Below are 18015 nucleotides of genomic sequence, written 5' to 3' on the forward strand. Positions count from 1 at the left end.
TCCAGTCTTCAAAAGCGTGTTCCTTAAAAGTTATTCTGGTTATTCTGCCCCGCATATTGATGGTTTCCATAATGTGTTGACGATATTTGACCATTTTTTACTTGATTTTATACTTTTTAACACATATTTTGTATCACACTTCCAGTGTTTAGATGACATAGAGAAAGAACTTTTGATTCGTGCATTAAATTGCGAAAAAAGTATACTAGTATTTCCTATCAGATGTTTTCCTAAACAAATAGATGACGTCCACTATTGCAGTATTCGTAAAATAGGCTGACTTTAAAATTCGATTATTTAAAATGTAAGTAGAAAGTGATAAATTTCTGTTAAAATAAAAACATGTTTACTTGTTGGTGATTGTTTATTTGCAATAAACATTTGTCATAATTTATAACGGTTTTAAGTGTAATCAATCATAATTCATAAGTGCCAAAAAATTTGCAACCAAGGTCAAATCCTTTCACGGTTTTATTATTACCACGTAGTATTGTATCGAAACATGGAGTTTTAAATGAAGTTTTTCCTTACTTATAACGACCAATATATGAACTTGGAAACTTCAGTTAATCAAATTTCATTTTGCCTACATAGTCTTGTAAATATTTAATAAGCGTGATGAGCACATGTTTGATAGGTTATCTTATGGGACGTTTTGTTGTTTATAAAGTAAACAGTAATAATATACATGTAATAATACTAATTGTTAGATTTACTTTGCGTTTACATTACGAATATTTATTTACAAAATATATTAAAAATATTTTAATGTTATTGTTTTCCAAAACATGCGACAGATAGTTAAAGAAAAATCAAAGAATCTGGATAGTACACTTGAAAAGAAATATTGTTAAATGCAAGTGCACCTACATAGGAAACTTAATCAATCAAATGAATAGACACTAACCCCCGATTCTTAAAAGAATTTATGTTTTGTGACAATTAAGCGGCGTTCAGCAACTTAATATTTCTTTTATATGCATATTGCATTGCTTGTTTAATAGAATTGAGGACATCTTTTTAAATGCAGACAAGACTATGCATATCTTTCAATACACAAGATCACGTTTCTGTTCTGGTATGTCCGTGAGTGTGATTTACAATGCGCATTAAGCCTTTCAATGATTGACTCCTAAGTAATTCTGAAGATTCCGAGACCTCATACAGAGATATTTTCTACATGTGTTTATCAAATCTTTGTATGTCTCAAATCTACACTTACTTTTCAATCCGGTAAGTAACGATATAGATTGTTTGAGTTCCTATTCAATCTTTGCCAAAAAATACGTCTTATGTTAATTTTTGGTAGTTACATTCTTACAAGGTATAATTGTTGTTTTTTTTTCTTTTATTCAAATACTTTTCTGTTGATTAGGTGATTTAAAAGTAAGTATGTATTTCAATTAAAAATTGTTCGACATAATAAATTTGCAAAGGCACGGGACAATTTAGAACAACAAAGACTTCAAATCATCAAACATGTATTATAACCCTAGCTGTGTATCAGGTGAGTTTTCTAACCCTGAATCATTTTGGAATGTGAATGTTTGCCCTATTCACAATGAAAATTTATAACGTCCTAATTTTGGGACTCAGTGGATTGGATGATACAAGCTTGCGTGTATCTAAGTAAACGTGTGTATACGAACAATTCTAAGATACAATGAAGATATTCTATGGTCAAAATTCCACTTTAAACGTCTACATACGAACACAGAAATACCGTTATTAATTCTTGGCTAAGAGGTGTTTTGAGAAAAGATTTAAAACGCATGTCTGTTTAAATTGCTATCTATTCATTCAGTCTCAAAAGATCGTTATTCATATATCGCTGTAACGTATGCATTCTTTCTTCTTGTATTTATTAGATCTTTTAAACCCACTCGGAAAAGAACGGGAAATTTTGACTCTCAGGTAATAATGATAGTAATTTCATCAATAATATCTATATATGTTTGATTTTAATTCTGTATGTTTCAAACGTCATTATAAAAATTAGATGTGACAACTTATATTATTGTTTAACAACATATGTATCATGCGTTTGTTCTTCTTTGATTTTAAAACTTGCGTCTTTAATTTTAAGGAACTTTCAGTAGTGATTTTGAAAAAGCATACTGCATTGTATCATAAGAGTAAGGCTTTTCTGCCAAGCGTTATGCTGTTTTATACTGCCCTCATTAAAAAAATTGTTTTGTCACAATCCCTACCCACCATGATTTGGCTAGACCCTGTAATATGAAGACAAATGTAATATTTTTACTTTTAAATTTTCTTAGAATATTATATCTATTTACTATTAGAGTAATGATTTCAATTATATATATATATATATATATATATATATATATATATATATATATATATATATATATATATATATATATATATATATATATATATATATATGCAGATGGGTATGAACATCGTATCAGTCAATTGGGATTTAACTATCAGGCATGTATTTTTCTGTAATTTTGCTGTTTTGCGCTCAAAATATGATTTAAAATAAAAAACAATTAGAGGGAAATTCCTAGTATTATTTTAGTACAAGAAGATAAACCTTTGATTAAGAAAGAAAGATTCGGAAATCTGGTTTATTCTCTCTCGTACATTAGATCCTATATAGAAAACTGTCCAGCAAGTCAGATAGTTATCATGTGCTTTGTTCATAAGGGATATACTTATTAAAGTCGTTTTTATTTCAAGGACCTTGAACATCACTCGAATCTGGGTCTGCTCCTTATAGAGGTTCCAGAATAATGTCAAGAAGGATCAGATCTTCGTCGTCAAAGTCAGCTCGAAAAGAGGTACTATTTTTTTTATACCCAGACACGTAGCATCGGGGGCATCCCCCCCCCTCCCAAACATTTTTTTCAAAAATAGGCGTTTTCTTTATAAGATGGATCCCTATTCAGCAATGTTTATTTAGAGTGATTTTTTTATTGAAATCATTAGTTTGACACCTTATGAAATTAAAAACTCTCTCTTTCTCTCTCTCCACATCTGCAAAATATCTATACCCTCTTTTTCAGAGCACGTTCCGAGCCAATTTTTTTTCTCTTAACATTTCTTGTAATTTAAATGTTATCTGACTTACTTTTTCTTCGGATTTTTTTAAGTTATAACTGTTGCAATTTGAAAGCCAAGAAAATATAGGGAACAACATGCTTATTTTTTTTTTACAACTTTTAGAACACGTAAACATCATTCGCTCAATGAACTTTACTTTGGGGAAATGTCATTTATCAATTTTATTAACATTTTTTAATTGTATGTTTTGAAAAATAGTAGACGTCTTTAATATGTCAAAGTTAAAAATATAAAACGTATTATTGTTGGAAATGAATATACTGGAATTTAATGCTTATGATGGGTTAGAGTTGCCCAGATAAAAAAGGAAACGTTTCTGTAGAAGCAGTGCGAGCAATTCTTTCACGACATGGAAACCGGTCCATTTTTTCGGGAAAAATGTCGACCAAGTGTTCTCGTTGGCTTAAACAAAATGTTCAACCAAAAGACATTATTATACCATGTTGTAAATATCGTACGAGCAAACACTGTATATAAAAAAAAATCAAACAGTTTAGGATGGTACAGTTTAAAAAGAGAAGGAAATTTAGTCAGTTTAAGGTTCGCCAATAATGGAAGACGGTTTGTTTAGACTCTTACAGAATAACATTACATCAATTATATATCAATATCAGCTAGTTATACAACTTCAGAGATAATATAAATATAAGAATATTAATTTTTTTAAGCTCTACATAGTGATGACAGTCCAAAGGACTTAAATAATTGTCGTAATTTTTCTTCGAATGAATTATATTTTAAGGTCAAATCAAGAAAAATATTCAGATAAAAATTATTTGTTTATTTGTAATCGAATTTTTTACCAATGTTACACAACTTGTATATTTTCAATATTATTTACATTCTGTGGATGTTATTGTGTATAGCACGTCGACCGACCCTGTTTTAATTAGGTCCCGTCTACCTTTCCTGCAACCGTACGGTCATGAAATCTCCCACTACTAGTTGAAATTTTAAAGTTTGGCGAATTCGTGTTATTTTGCATGCTTGTAAGGATTCCTCTCCCCTTTTTAAAATACGATGCCACGTGCCTGATATCACACCAAATAATTAATGCATGTGTTTTTTTATTTAGGCATCAAAATTTTTTTTTTATGTCGTCGGTCCTGTAACACATCAAGGAGTGCAGACAAATTGAGTAACGCGCGTTAGCGTGATATGATAATTTGTCTGAATCGATTGGAGTGTTACAGGACCGACGACATCTAAAAATAAGCATTCAATGATTGTATTTATATTCATAAAAATGTTTATTTTTATGAAATATATGTGCATTGTTTCTGTAAAGCCATTATATATGCTCTCAGGGATATGACACATACATGGAAACGCCATATTAACATGTTATTTAGTTCGCTTCCGCGACTTAAATGTAGTGCCAGAAACTTTGTAGAGAAAAAATTATTTTTATTCAGGAGTAGATATGATATTATGAATATTTTTCAAAGGTACATATCAGATTGATTATGTAAGATTGAACGTTTCATATAATCTTTATATGATTATTAGTATACATGTTAGTTTTACTAATGATTGTTTTAAATATATAGTATGCTATTTTGTAGCAAATGGTGGCCATTGAGAACGAGATATATCCAGCAACTGAAACAAGAGTTAATAAAGATAGGAAAAGAAATGTCGACGAAAACATTCGAATCGAGGTCCTAGAGGAAAAAATAAAGATTGATTCCAAAAATCATGAAAAAGAAAAGAGAAAAATCACGTCTGAAAAAGATGAGGCAGTGAGTTCGCTGGAAGCTGAGAACGAACATCTAAAGATCGAAGTTGCAAACAAGAATGACAAAATAAGGCAGTTGGATATAGCTAATGGTAAAAAGGAATTTCTTCTGAAGAAAAATGATCAGAAAATAAAGGAACTGCGCCAGGAAAGAGATGAGTTTAAACAGCGAGCGGATGACCTACAGAGAGAGCTATCTCGTCTTGAAGACACAAGTAGAGAAATGTCAGAAAAGTTCAAGGAAACTACAACAACTGTTGAGAAGCAGCAGGAGGAAATAACGATGATGAAAGTAAAAATTGATGATCTAAAAGAAGAACTGGCATTAGTACGAGCAGAAAGGGATGCAAGGGACGCACTGGAAGAACAGTTATTGTCTCAGATGAAGTCGATGGAAACTAAAATGGAAGAGATAAACAGGAATGCTAAAGCCCGAGAAAAGGAACAAGAACGGAGAATGGACGAAAGGGAGAAAAAGCGAGACGAAGAAGCAAAGCGGCGCGAGAGATTACTGAATGAAGAATGGGAACGAAGAGAAGCCAAACAAGAGGAAGATGCCAGAAGGAACAACCAAAGAATGCATGATCAATTTGAAAGAGTTATTGGCGAAGTCTTAAATATTAAGACAGAGGTCAAAAGAGAAATAAGAGAACATTCAAAGCCCAAAAATGACGGTTTTGTCATTACCGAATCTAAAAATCTACAGGTTCAGAGCGGAAATCATTTCTACATGGGGCCGACATCACCATCACGCAAAAAAACCGAGTCTTTTTTCAGAGGAAAGGTGCAGCCTCAGACCAGATTCTCTTTCCCATCCAGTATTGGTGTTTCTCTACCCAGAAGTGGAATTAACAACAAAATGACCATCTACAAATAAAGAAAATGTCGCCAACAGGGAGTTGATTCCAGATTTTTATTGGTCGTGCTGTAAAGAAAAGACATGTTACAGGAAGGAAAACTTTCCATGTTTTTAAGTCGTGATAGTTTTGCTTATCTGTTTATAAGTCATGATTTACGAAAGCAATTTTGATACTAATATTCATAGAAATAAGTCTTTTAATGAATGTCCATCTTTTTTTTATTTGTTTAAAAGACTGCTAGTATACTCATGTTTTTATCAAGTTGATCAATGAAACGTTTACAGTTATTTGAAAGCATTTTCTTAAAGTGTTGTCATTCCGAATTTGTGTAATAAGATTACGTTTATTTTCGTGTTAATTTGAAAGTGCATGGTTTTGTTACATTTTATAAAATAATTGGCTGTTCGAAACGTTGTGTTATTTAAACTGCTTATTGCATTGTGATAAAGCTAATCCTCTAGTTAATGTTAATTCTAAATATAATTATTATCACATCTGTTTTCATAGTTTTATGTGTGTGTTGTTTTAAGTTTTCGTTGGTATTTTAGCCACAGATTTTTGTTTTGTATTGAGTGTTATCATTTTTCTTTATCAGAAATATTGTCTGGTTACTTTTATTATTTATTCATGTTGAAATTTAAAATATACGTCTTTTTTTAAACGTGTGTCGGTTGTTTCGTTTTCGATACTCGGAAATCCCCTGAACTACCCACGTTCTGAGTATTCTATAAGGCTTTTGTTAGTTTGCGTGAATTTACAATCAAGATCGTTACTTGGCTTACATTATCATCCTTGAACATTACCTACCGTAGTACGATGGCAGGTTTTTAACATGTACTATAATTGTGTAATAATTATGTTTAACAAAAAATTCCATAAACCGGGCCTTACAGGGGTAAAAAGCGATATAAGCTATTTCGATTTTTATTTTATTTTCATTTTAAATCAACTGATTATAATGTACTAAATGCAAATATGTTTTTTCTTATTTGTTTTGTTTCGATTAGATTACTTTTATACGAGAAGTTATTAATTAAAACAAATACAAACCACTAACTATAAAAGTAAAAGTCTGTCCACTAAAATATTAAAGATTACAAGTCACTCTTTGATAGATGTGCACATCTTAAAGCAATTACAAAATAAGCTAAAAGCAGAGGGTAGAAGAATAGTCTTATGTTCTGCGATATCAACTTGCATTGTGCTACAGATCTAGAATTTTGGATTTATTTGTTTTCTATTTTTTGCTTTGTTATATGTTAGTTTTGTGTTTGGTTATTTGCTTTGTTTGCTATAATAAAAGTTCTATTTTGCGTGTGTGTGTTTTTTTTTGTTTTTTTGTTTATTTTCTTTTGTTGTTGTCGTTGTTGTTGTTGTGTTTTGATGATTTGGGGGGGATTGGGGGGGGGGGGGTTGTCAATGCTAAATAAATCGAAAAGTAAGTTGAAATAAATTTATTTTGAATGCCATTCGTTTCTTGTCCGATTTCTATGTTCTGTCTGAAAGTTGAAGTTTAGCAGTGATTTATTATTATTCCATTTCATTTTGAAATTATCATAACAAATGTTTGCATATTTGAAATAAAAGAATTTGCTAGCGATGTATCCAGAGGCGGCGTTATTTTGAATTCGATCGCAATGTCTTTTTATGAGTCATTCAATGCCGACAATTTCAATAATGCAAAGAGGGGGTACTCTTCTTTGTTGCATGTACACGCGATGTTTCGCGTGGTTCGCTTAGTTTTTAGTACACATAGACATCAAAGCAATATATGCACAAATACGTAAAAAAAACAAACAAACGGCAGTATATGCACATATACGTAAAATAACACAAACAAACGGGGATTGGTTGTAGTTACCGAGTTTTGTTATCAATGAACAAAAATAGTATTTCATAATATATTTTTAAAAAAGAGGTCCATGGGCCACATCGATCTCCTGAATAACAGTCACTTGTGTCATTCTTTTTTCAAATATGAAAATTAAAAAAATTGTTAAAACTTAACCTTTGGGTCAATACTGTGGCTTTTTTTTTTTTTTCTTTTTTTCAAAATTATAATGTTACAACTTGTAAAATTACTTTGCAAGCATCCCGGAATAGTCTAAATTCTAAATTGTTAAAAATGTGACCTTGAAGCAATACTGGGGCTCAAAGAGAGGTTTTTTGATTGAACATATTTTATTGAATACAACATACACAAAAGGATTAGAAACAAGTTCGAACAACTTCTGAGTTCTTCTCCTTAAATGGCTATTAAATGTTACAATTATACAACTGGCGTTGAAAATTGTACAAATGAAATATAAAGAATATACACAATTAAAAGTAATATATAGTTGATTGATGAAGCATAATTTCAACAACTAAATCTTCTGAAGTCTTGAATATACATATACGTCTGAACATAAGATAAAATACACTATCAGTTATTTAATTCGGTAGGTAAAGTAGTATCGCCCCAAAATAGAAGGTGTGTATCTATAATTGTCAACTCATTTAACCTTGGTAATCTATCCATGAATTTATATCTAGCTGTCATGTTGTAAATTTTGAATTTACCGGGTGGCGGTAAATTCAAAATTTACAACATGACATAGCATTTGAATAATTCTTATAAATGAAGGCAAAATGATATGCGTCTTCACGCATGCCACAAGAACACAAAGATGATAATAATGCGTCTATAAACATCATAACTCAAAACACACTTGTGTCTTAGTTTTGTATGAATTATATTAAGCAACCGTGGACCATATGAATAACACACAGGTGGTTTGGGATTGTTATGTTGTTACAGCTAACACTTTTGCGAAATTGTTTAATTGGAGTGGCCTGTCTTGATTAAATACTAATTAAGAGAGTTCCACTTTGAAACAGCATCTGGTATAAATGACATTTTGTAAACTTCGAGTCTGCATTTTAGTAGTGTATAGTTGTCTCCATTGCAAAGATTATATGAGGACCTGTTGTTAATTTTACTAGGTATCACTTCTTTTAGATATTGTGGAACTTCGTTATTATGAGCCTTGTATATGGTAACCAGTTTAGCAGTTCATCGTCTAGATGATAGAGGTTCTAATCCAGTTTCTGAATATAGAAAATCTGTAGAAGCTACATGTAATAGGAAGGTCTGTAATTATCCGCGCTGCACATATTTGGGGTTTTTCTAAGCGATCACTATCGGATAAGATACAGCCATTCCAAACAACAGAGGCAAATTTTAAAGGGGCGTGGTCACGATTTTGGTCAAAAATTATTTTTCCGAATTTAGTACTTACAATGTTTCAGAAAGGCATTTTTAATAGGCAATCGAAATTTGAGTGTCATTTGTTGAGTTATAAGCGAGTTACAGAGCTTGAAATTCTTCGCTATGTAAAAAAGCGTTTGTTTACATTTTGAACGTTGAAGTAAAAATTTCAGTTTTAAACCTAACACGAATGTGTTAAACGTTAGGAAGTGTTTATCTATGCTTAAAATAAATAAAAAGATAGACAAATAAGCTTGAAAAAGATTTTTTATTGGTGCATTGAACCTATATAAACAAAAACAGGGTACGAGCCTTGTTTATATGACAACGAATTGTGAGCCCTCTATCTTACTTATAACTCTTCAAATGACTCTTAAAATTTAATTTGATCATTAGAGATGCATTTCTAAAGCATTGTGAATAATAAAAACATAAAAATAGAATTTGACCAAAATCGTGACCATGTCCCTTTAACACTAGTCTTAAAAAAGTACTAGACTTTGACCCGTGCGTGCACGGGTTGACATTGTATATGATATCGGACATTTACGAAACAGATACATCGACACATCGTATTGTTGCCATTTACATAATAAAGCTTTAAGCCTACAATAATGCTATTAATTTCACTACACTCTGCTTAGATAGAATAATCTTACTGTGTCTCGGACAGGCCTAGTATACCACAGTTAAAATGCCTCCCATATACCAGTAGTGTAGCAAATAATTGCAAAATCGCTCCGAAACGATTTTTGAGAAAATTAATAAATCTGCATTGAAAATAACAGTCAAATTATTCATTATAAACCATTTGGAGGCTGTAAATACCTTTCATCTAAAAGTTTAATTCATTTAAACAATAAAATGCATTCTTTGGGGATTCATTCGGGATATGAAGGTAGCGACATTGCAGAAAAAATACATAACCCGCGTTAGCGGGTTATGCAATTTTTTTCTGCAATGATCGCTACCTTCATAACCCGCATGAATCATCAAAGAAAGCATTTTATTATTTATATTAACATCTTTCTTTTAACTAATTAATAAATTGATTATGAAAAGTTAGTAAAATTCACTAAATAACTGTTAATGTACATGAATATGTTAGCTAAAAGACACAGCCAAATCGTCTCCTGTGAGAGTTTGACATCATCATGATTATTTTGTGCAGTCCGTGATTTTTCTTAGGTTGCTGGTGGCTTCGACCAATCGATAAACAGGTCGTGTCCATTTTATTCCTGTCAGTATCTTGTCAGTTTCAGCCGTTGTAGATTTCGACCAATCGATAAACAGGGCGTGTAGATTTCAGTCTGGCTGTTTCGATAGAGCTATGAATTAACTATTTGTGTCCGTAAGAAATAGAGGAAATAATATTTAGAAAATGTAAATATATTATATTAAATGCACTGAGTTAGAGTTATCTCCCGTATTTCCTTTGATGAACAGAATATATATATATATATATATATATATATATATATATATATATATATATATATATATATATATATATATATATATATATATATATACATGTATATATATGACAAATTTTCAGCGAAAATTTACACGTATTTGTAATATTGTTTCTGAGTTTATCCATGCAAATGTGATATTGTGGAAAGAAAAACAAAAGAGCCTCCTACAATTAAGCGTGAATGTGATGCGCATGCGCAAGATTATAAAATCCGAAAAGTCCATATGATTTCCGGATTTTTTCAGGGAATTTTCGTTGATTATTAATTAGCGAAGCTTGATTGAGAATTGTTAATCTTCAAGTGCCAATAATGTTAAAAATATATAAAACAAATGACAGTACTCTTCCAATTTCTCGGTATCAGAGCCCAAAAATTCGAGTCTATTATTCTAAAATAATAGTATACATTACTATAGTCTGTCCCAAGATATTTATGCAACACATTTGGACGATTTTTAATAAAAATACACTTACCTGTGAAAGAAGTGCAATTGAAATAGTTGAAAGGGATATTTTCCAAGATAATTTCATTGACACATTATCATCTTTCAGTCGAAAAAATTCACAGGAATGAAAACAGATTCATTACGGAGATTTATAATGGGGAATGTTTACATTTTTTCTCCATTCGGAATACACTCGGAATACATCACGCAATTTTTCAACGTTATCATCCGGGCTTGCTGCAATAAAAAATCTCCGTAGACATCTCATTCTTTAGCATTGTATTAAAACCTGATAAGCTAACAGGGGCGTTTTGACTGAGAAATCTTGGACATTTTTCATTCTTTTGAATGAACATCGTTTGAACCCTGAGGTATTTATAAATATCAAGCAATTAAGCCAAATGTGAATCCAAAATATATTGGGACAGAGTATAGTATTCATTTTTAAAAGAGTATTTCTTCTTAAAGTAAATATTAATTTTTTTTTAGAAGTCCTAGCTTTTTAATAAGCCGTATTTGTTATTGTTGTTTATATATTGGGACCAGCCTACATCGAACTCTAACTGACAGTGTTGGAAAAAATAATTTAGGAGGACCGATGTGCTTATTCACTGAGAAAAGTACAGCCCTAGTTTTAGAGGGACAAAACTCTGGAAACCATTTTTGGACCCTTTATCTAAACACTGAGGTCATGGTTCAAAGTAAATTCGATTTCGTTCAAATTTTTTTTATCCATGTTGCACTGAACTATCATCAGCAAATGAATTATATTGCTATATCATATTTCAGCAACATCATTAAGGTAAATAAAAAATAACAGAGGTTCAAAGTTTAAAGACATACCATTTATATTTTTCACTGTTTCGCAAGTACATGCATCTGCCTTTTAAAGAGGGTTTCAACCTTTACCTTGGGTTGCAATTTTTCTGGCGAATATTTTTTTTTAGAAAAATTAACCCCCTTGTCTCCTCTTGAAAAAGGACGTTATCTTTCATTTTGATAATCTTGAATCTCCTTTCGATACGAATGCTTTGTACTAAGTATTGTTAAGATATAAACAGCAAGTTAAAAAGTTCACCTGGAAATGAACTTGGTTGATCACGTGATCAAATCATATGAAGCCTGCTAGGCTTTTCAGAAGATTTTATCACTTTTTAACCATGCAAGTTCATAACCCGGTGAACTTTTTGTGTTATATGACTGACGAAATCCAAAACAAGGCGTTCAATGCTTATATTTATATCCATAATATAATAATGTTTATTTCAGGCACGTAGCATCGTTTTTGAAAGGGGGTAGACTCATCCAAAAAATCTTGACAAGCAAAAAAAAAACGGGGGGGGGGGTGAATTTTCCAAAATTTTCAAAATCGTAAACCGTGTGTGTGTGTGTGGGGGGGGGGGGGGCTGGCGTAGTACAATTATATCTATAACTTCAATTTTACTCCTAATTATGCCCTTACTCTCATACCAATTTTTTTTTACATACTCCCCAGAAAGGGGGTGACTCGATCCATGATAATTCAATTTTTTATATGTAAATAACTTTTTCTCGCAGCAACTGATTTTTAAAAATAAAAAATTGAATTATCATGGAGTTGCCCCCCCCCCCTTTTTTGGAGGATGTTAAAAATTGATATGAAAATAAAGAAATTAGGATTGAAATTGAAGTTATATACTGCGCCAGGCCCCCCCCCCCCGCCCGGATTAGGATTTTGAAGATTTTGGGAAAGTCTTAATTTTGCATTTTTTATTTTTTTGGATGAGTCTGACCCCTCCACTTTCAAAAACGATGCTACGTGCCTGTATGCACATTTCGTAATAAATTTTCCTTGCAGCTACTTTGGCCACCACCAGTCCACCAGTAGTTAATTATATTGCGTACTAGCATACTTAGCATGAAACTCCATTTCATATTCAACTGCATAATGTTATATTAGCGGTATAAACTATCAGCTCCAATTGCAAGGCCACACTGACCATACAAAAACATTTATCGTCAAAAAGATGCTTGAGGGAATGCATCGATTGAATCCCTCCAAAGACATTAGAGCACCAATATTTTTACCCCTGTTAGTCCAACTTGTTACTGCATTGTCTTCAGTTTGTGCTAACTCTTATGAAACTACACTGTTTGCAACAGCATTTGAACTAGCCTTCTTTGCATTTCTGAGAGTGAGTGAATTTTCTGTGTCGAGTAGGAATGCAGTGGTGTTACTTGATACTGACATTCATTTATTAGACTTTGAAATCAAGGTTCAGATTAAGGGCTCTAAAACTGACCAACTGGGCAAGGGTGCAACGATCCAGATACCTCTAAACACACAAATAACAACATTATTTACTTATTTTAATCAATACCTATCAATAAGACCTAATGTTTCCGGCCCATTCTTCTGCCACTTGAGTGCAAAACCCCTAACATCATATCAGTTTACTTCAATCCTAAACAAAACAATAAAATTAATTTGTTTGGATACCACATCTTTTAAATCCCATTCATTTTGCATTGGTAGTGCAACGCATATGTTTCTGCAGGGTATACCTGAAGAAGAAATTAAGATCAAAGGCCATTGGAAATCAATTGCCGTTTATTCATACATTCGAATATAAGTACCTTGAAACACAAATACTGTTTTCTAATAGTATGCTGAGTTTGCATGTACCCCTACTACAGTAATAATAATGTGTTCATCCTTGATCTGCTACGCCTATCAGTACTCATTTACCAATTACAAAAATCAAGACCTACATCTAGAGCCTCACAATATTTCCATAAGGTGGTTTGGCAAGAAAGGAATGGTGTGGGAGGACGTTGAGCCAGGCTTTCGTGATCTAGTCAAACAGTTTGGTTATCCAGATGTACTAATGATTCATTGTGGGGGTAACATTTTTGTTACTATGTCCTTGCGTCGCCTCCAAAAATACACGAAACTGACAGTTGCTAATATTCACTCTATACAGCCAAATTATAGAATCATATGGTCTCAGATCTTGTCAAGAACATATAACCGTCATATGTCCTCGCACATAGCAGCAGAAAAAGCACGCGTTGGGATCAACAGTTCCATGTCAAACTTCGTCATTGCTAGAAATAGGGGCTATATCAATTACCCAGATTTGCAAAAATGCAACTCAAATTTATACCCTGATGGCACTCATCTCTCTGATTGTGCTCAAACCTTTTTTTTTTTTTAATGGTATTCAATCTGGCCAATTTGGTCAATCATTCAAAATGAACAAGTTAACCATTTTAAACATGAAAAAAGAAAAAGAAAATTTTGATCTAAAATCGTGTCCAAGTCCCTTTAACTTGTGTTGCTAGAATACAAACTGTTCATGCCTTAAAATTGAATTGTATGCAGAAGAAGAAATCTTCAATTATTTTTAACTTCAACTCTTTGTTAAAAACTTGAAAACCATGTTTTCGTAGACCAAATATTGTTTTGAAAGCCTATCCAGCAGATAGGAGACTATGTGTTTATACTGTTCTTGTTGAATATTAAAAAAGAACATTGCCATAACGGAGTGATAATGATGATACTTTATTCATTTCATAATTGATTCTATTTCCTCATAGAACCTCAATTAAAACTTCACCTTAACCAAGGTAATTCTCCTTTAATTTTTTAATTTTTTTGTATGTCTGGAATCAAGAAAACCCTCAGAACTAACAGACAGCGCTCAGATTATATACACGACAGGGTGACCGCGGCAAAGTGTGTAAACTGACCACCTGTGTATATGTCTTGCAGCCTCAGGATAAACAGATGTCAATGGCGGGGAAATACACTGTGAAACAAAAGTGTTTGATTTTATTTTGGAAACAAAATAAGTCATTATGGTCGGGATAAAAACATCTTAAGTTTGTAATTACTTAACATGGTTCATTAAAAGAACTGATCGCTCAAAATAAAGAATCATTAAATAGATGTATCTATCAATTACATGAAGTGGTTAACATCTTCATAAAAAGATTTTTTTAGTATGGATTGTTCAATATATACCATGTGACATTGTAGTATCGAGTGGAGTCGCGCACCGGGATGGGATATAAAGCAATTCTATAATTTCTACATGCATTTTATTTACGTGCTGAATTTTGTTGATCGGCTAAAGTAAAACTTGGAACAAGAACAAACCGAAAAAATATACATAATAGGAAGAATAATCAAATCTAATTTTTGTGGTTTAAAAAAGAAGTTACTGTTGATAAAACTTTAGTTAGATCTCTCATATTTCTTTTCAAAAAATGCTCGGTATTTGTTCTCCGATCATTTTAAATAATATCTGAACAATTTGCATGTTACAGTAGTTAAACGTTAAAATTAATCTCTTAAAAATTCCCTGGCTGTTCAAGAATATTCTCAGTAATCATCAGCAATTCTCAGTACCAACAGTAAATATCAGTAATTATCAGAACTCACAGCAAAAGCATCAGTAAATATTAGTAAATATCAGAACCAACAGCAATTATCATTTACAACAGTAAAACTATCAGTAAATATCAGCAGTTCTCAGCACTAACAGTACAACATCAGTAAATATCAGAAACTATCAGGTAAAAATGGCACTTTCAGTACTTTTTAGAGCCAGTATTGATTCAGGAAGAGCAACATATAGTTTAAGAAAATATAGTCAAAGAATCTGGAATGTTCACGTGAAAAAAATTTTTTAAATACAAGAACACTTTACATAGAAAACATAAATTTATCAAATGAATAGACAAAAACCATTTATAGGATTGCTTTGTGACAAAAGGCGTTCAGCAACTTGAGACTTCTTTTAAATGCTTATTGTATTTCTTGTTTTATAAAATTGAAGACATCTTTTTAAATGCAGATAAGACTATACATGCAATGCAAGCTTTATGTGCATTGTAAAGAAAATCCTACACACATCCCAGAACAGAAACATGATCTAGTGATTGACTTCTAGGTAATTTGGAGATTCCGAGACCTCATACAGTGGTGTTTATTTAGCCTCTTCCCAAATATACAGCTACTTTCCTTTTCGGTGAAGAAATCATTAATAGATTTTCTTAAATTCAATATTCAATATTTGTTTCTTATGTTTTTTAAAGTAACATTCAAAAAGGTACAACTTATGTGTATTTCAAATATATAGGGCTTTTCTTTTTTGAAATTTATTCTTAATTGATGATACGATTTAAAAGTAAGACACTGCATTGCATTAACTATTGTTGGACATAGAAGTAAAATTTAGGACAAAAACGAATTCAGATCATAAAACATGTATTATTTCTCTGTGTATCATGCTCATTTTCCAATCCTGAACCATTTTGGCATGTGAATGTGTACCCTTTACACGGTAAAAATCTATACATTTTGAAGTCTCTGCGGATTGGTTGATTAAAGCTTGTGTGCATCTAAATTAAGGAATGTACACAAAAAGTTCTTATATAAATGACAGTATTCTGTGTAATCAGATCTACGCTTAAATTGTCTTCCAAAGAACACACGAAAGTTCTTATATACAATGACAATATTCTGTAATCAGATCTACGCTTAAATTGTCTTCCAAAGATCACACGAAAGTTCTTATATACAATGACAATATTCTGTAATCAGATCTACGCTTAAATTGTCTTCCAAAGAACACACGAAAGTTCTTATATACAATGACAATATTCTGTAATCAGATCTACGCTTAAATTGTCTTCCAAAGAACACACAATTGCCGATATCAATGTTATTTTCTAGCAAATTGTGTTTTGAATAAAGATTCAAAACACGGTTCTATTTAAATAGCTATTTATTCCTTCAGTTTTAAAAGATCTGTGTATATATATATATATCACTGTAACATATGCATTCTTTCTTTTGGTAGTTCTAAATCGTTTAATCCCACTTCGAAAAGCACAGGAATTTTGGACTCTCAGGTAAGAATTTAAAAAACTTTATCAAGAATATTGATATCTTTTTATTTAATTCTTAATGTTTCTGACTTTTTACAAGTAGACAATGAGTATGTATTGTATTATCTACATCTATCAACATATGTTCCATATTGTGGACATGTGTGTGTTAATTCTTTTTAGAGAGCTTTCTTCTTTTTATTTGAGAAACTTCCTTTTTTGATTTTGAAGAGCTTCTTTCATTGATTTTGAAGAACTACTTATGGTAGTGATTTAGAAAAAGGTTTCTGCATTGTATTATAAGAGTAAGGTTATCTGTTGTGCGTTTTATAACGTACTTTCCAACGGAAGGTAAAATGTTGGTTGTGCAGAAGATATATCAAAGCATTGTATAGGGAGTTCAGCCTATTTTTGTAACCATTCCTACCTACGAGGACTTAGCTAGATAATATGAAGATAAAAAATTGTATCGAGTAATTTTTTTTTATTTATATGCCATTAAAAAGACGTGAAGGAAAGCAAAATAAATATTTGATTTCATTTTTTTTGTTTAAATCACAGAGGTCGGTAAAATACGATGTTTTAACATAACGCCGTCCCCATATACATGTATAAATGGGTATTAACATCGTATCTTAGCAGCCATTGTGGTTTAACAATCAGGTAAGTAAATTCCAATACAAAAATTCGAAGCAAATCTTTAACATCTTTATTTGAGAATTAGTAGGTGAACTTTCGTTCTAGAAAGAAAGATTAAAAAACCTGGGAAATTCTCTCTCGTATAGTGAATCATATACATGAATAGAGAACTGTCCAGCAAGTCAGCTGGTAATCATGTGCTTAATGTGCTCTGTACATAAGGAATATACTTATTAAGATCGTTTTAATTTGAAGGAACTTGAACATCACTTGCATAAAAGCCTGTTCCTTATAGCGATTCCATAATAATGTTGATTTTAATCAACTCTCCTATGCAGTTATTCAGGCAAACCGAAAGTGAAACAGTGTTTGGACCTAAGCACAAATCAACACCGCTGACAACATTTAGTTCTAATCAATAAATTCGATGTAATGAGTTCTTAAGCATTGTTTTTCAAGGACACTAATTTATAGATACCTTGTTAATAGTCAGATTTTAAATGTACGAACAATTTAGATATTTTTTGAAGTCGTAAAATTTTGGGTATTTCTTCGCCAGAGTTCAATATAGTCTCGTTCAACCAAACGCTCGGCTGTCTCCGTAAATCTCCGACAAGCAGAGAGTCTGGAGATTA

At 31.8% G+C, this 18015-nt stretch overlaps 1 protein-coding gene across 2 annotated transcripts; it reads left to right on the forward strand.

Moving 5' to 3' along the window:
- Positions 1 to 1065: 1065 nt before the first annotated feature.
- On the forward strand, positions 1066 to 7004 carry LOC105317401 (golgin subfamily A member 6-like protein 22). 2 transcript variants are annotated; one of them, XM_066065258.1, is made up of 4 exons: positions 1066 to 1233; positions 1869 to 1914; positions 2710 to 2810; positions 4659 to 7004. In XM_066065258.1, the coding sequence occupies exons 3-4, from the start codon at positions 2763 to 2765 to the stop codon at positions 5706 to 5708; spliced, it is 1098 nt and encodes a 365-aa protein (XP_065921330.1). In that variant the 5' UTR covers positions 1066 to 1233; positions 1869 to 1914; positions 2710 to 2762; the 3' UTR covers positions 5709 to 7004. The 2 variants fall into 2 exon arrangements, with proteins under 2 accessions (XP_065921330.1, XP_065921331.1); XM_066065259.1 differs by lacking the exon at positions 1066 to 1233 and adding an exon at positions 1389 to 1507.
- Positions 7005 to 18015: the final 11011 nt, after the last annotated feature.

Source organism: Magallana gigas, chromosome 7 (assembly GCF_963853765.1).
Source record: "Magallana gigas chromosome 7, xbMagGiga1.1, whole genome shotgun sequence".
NCBI classification, from domain to species: domain Eukaryota; kingdom Metazoa; phylum Mollusca; class Bivalvia; order Ostreida; family Ostreidae; genus Magallana; species Magallana gigas.